This window comes from Branchiostoma floridae, chromosome 14 (genome assembly GCF_000003815.2).
Source record: "Branchiostoma floridae strain S238N-H82 chromosome 14, Bfl_VNyyK, whole genome shotgun sequence".
Lineage (NCBI taxonomy): Eukaryota > Metazoa > Chordata > Leptocardii > Amphioxiformes > Branchiostomatidae > Branchiostoma > Branchiostoma floridae.
In genome coordinates, this window is record NC_049992.1 from 12,319,917 (window position 1) to 12,321,738 (window position 1,822).

At 42.3% G+C, this 1,822-nt stretch overlaps 1 protein-coding gene across 1 annotated transcript in view; it reads left to right on the top strand.

The window, feature by feature from the left end:
- Positions 1-1,822, top strand: part of LOC118430396 (ATP-binding cassette sub-family F member 3-like) — a gene marked incomplete in the record, with an annotated part of 22,296 nt that overhangs the window by 6,182 nt on the left and 14,292 nt on the right. The window contains 1 exon segment of the mRNA XM_035841253.1: positions 1,500-1,647. Within this exon segment, the coding sequence (XP_035697146.1) occupies positions 1,500-1,647 (148 nt within the window).

Genomic DNA, 1,822 nt, shown 5'->3' on the forward strand with positions numbered 1-1,822 from the left:
GGGGATGGGTATGGATTGGTGGGGATGAGTTTTTATTGGGAGAGATGTGTCTGGATTTGTAGGGATGAGTCTGGATTGGTGGGGATGAGTATGGATTGGTGGGGATGCGTGTGGATTGGTGGGCATGGGTGGGGATTGGTGGGGATGGGTATGGATTGGTAGGGATGGGTATGGATTGGTGGGGATGAGTGAGGATTGGTGGGGATGAGTATGGATTGGTAGGGATGAGTATGCATTGGTGGAGATGAGTGTGGATTGTTGGGGATGAGTGAGGATTGGTGGGGATGGGTGGGTATTGGTGGGGATGGGGATGGATTGGTAGGGATGGGTGGGGATTGGTAGGGATGGGTGGGGATTGGTAGGGATGGTTGGGGATTGGTAGGGATGGGTGGGGATTGGCAGGGATGTTCATCTGTATAGAGGCATTGCTTTAGCTGCCTTCTGCCTAGCGAGATCCTGTCTGCCTGTGACTGTGCCTAATGCTTGTCCTTTGTGTCTAGCATACATGCGACTGCTGTCTCATTTGCATACTTGTGACTGGCTACATGCGGCCGTTACCAAGTTTTATATGTATTTTCGTAGAACTAAAAGATCAAATATGAAATTTAACCATTTCAGAGAGTGGTTTTCTATAAATTGTGTTTGCCGAACTTAATTTCATTAGATACATACCTATTGTTTCCCCGCTGTTTCTTATAACTTGTGATTGCATAATCGTATGCAAGATGGTTCTTGAACTTCACCAAACCGGATATTGACACAATTGTAGTGAATAAGCAGAAAGCGTTCTCGATTTTAAATCAACTATGACGTTTGAAAAATCATAGAATCACGTATTAAGGCCAAGACCCAATGAATAAATAAGAGCAGCCCGAACCCGAGAACTACAATTCCTACCAGGCAGATAACTCTAACTGAGGGGGCCCTAAATTATCCAGGGTTGGGATTCAGGCAGGGTTGCATAATTGAAGTCAGTAGTGTAGTGGATGAGGGAGCTTCAGGAATTATAAGCCTCAGTGTTGAAAACATTGCATATTGAAGGAATTTCTGGATAAAGAATTGCCAGAGAACCTCCCAGTATAAGGGAGAGCATGGTTTAGCACCCTTCTTTCCCTCTTTACAACAAATCCCTAAAAGTACCCAACACACTTTTTGAGAAGATAAGGAGGTAGCATGGTACGCTTGTATCATATGTATATGTAGCATGGTACGCTTGTATCATATGTATATGTATTTATATCATCTTTAGATAGACAATAGAAAATTCATATCATATATATACAGGGCTTGCCACTACAATTGTAACCTATTATATAAACTTTCTTATGAATAAAAAATAATGATAAAAAAATAAAAATGGTACGCTTGACTGAAAATATGAGCCAGGGCACTGTCGCACTACACTGAAAAAGCAATTGTGCTTTGCCTCAGTCAAAGGTTAGATGCTAGACCTTCTATTTTTAGCTCCACAGACCCTTACCTTGCCCATGTTTCTCCAGGAGTGCTTGACAGCAGTGCAGAAGACATTCACTCCACTGAGGATGTGTACGATGCTGTCGGTGACATGTTACTGGAGCTATCGGAGGAGGGGACAGGGGAGGACAACATCAGGGACATCTGTCTGGAGATGATCAAGGCTCTTAACATGTGAGAAGAGATCACCTTTATAACTTTAAACTAGACTGGAAGTTATATCCCTAGATCATATCGTTCCAATTTTAATGGCATCAAGAAAAACATTCATGTATTATATCATTACATCAACTCATCCCTTCCAGATACAATCAGAGCAATTGTGTACAATTAGATACTGTAAATGCAG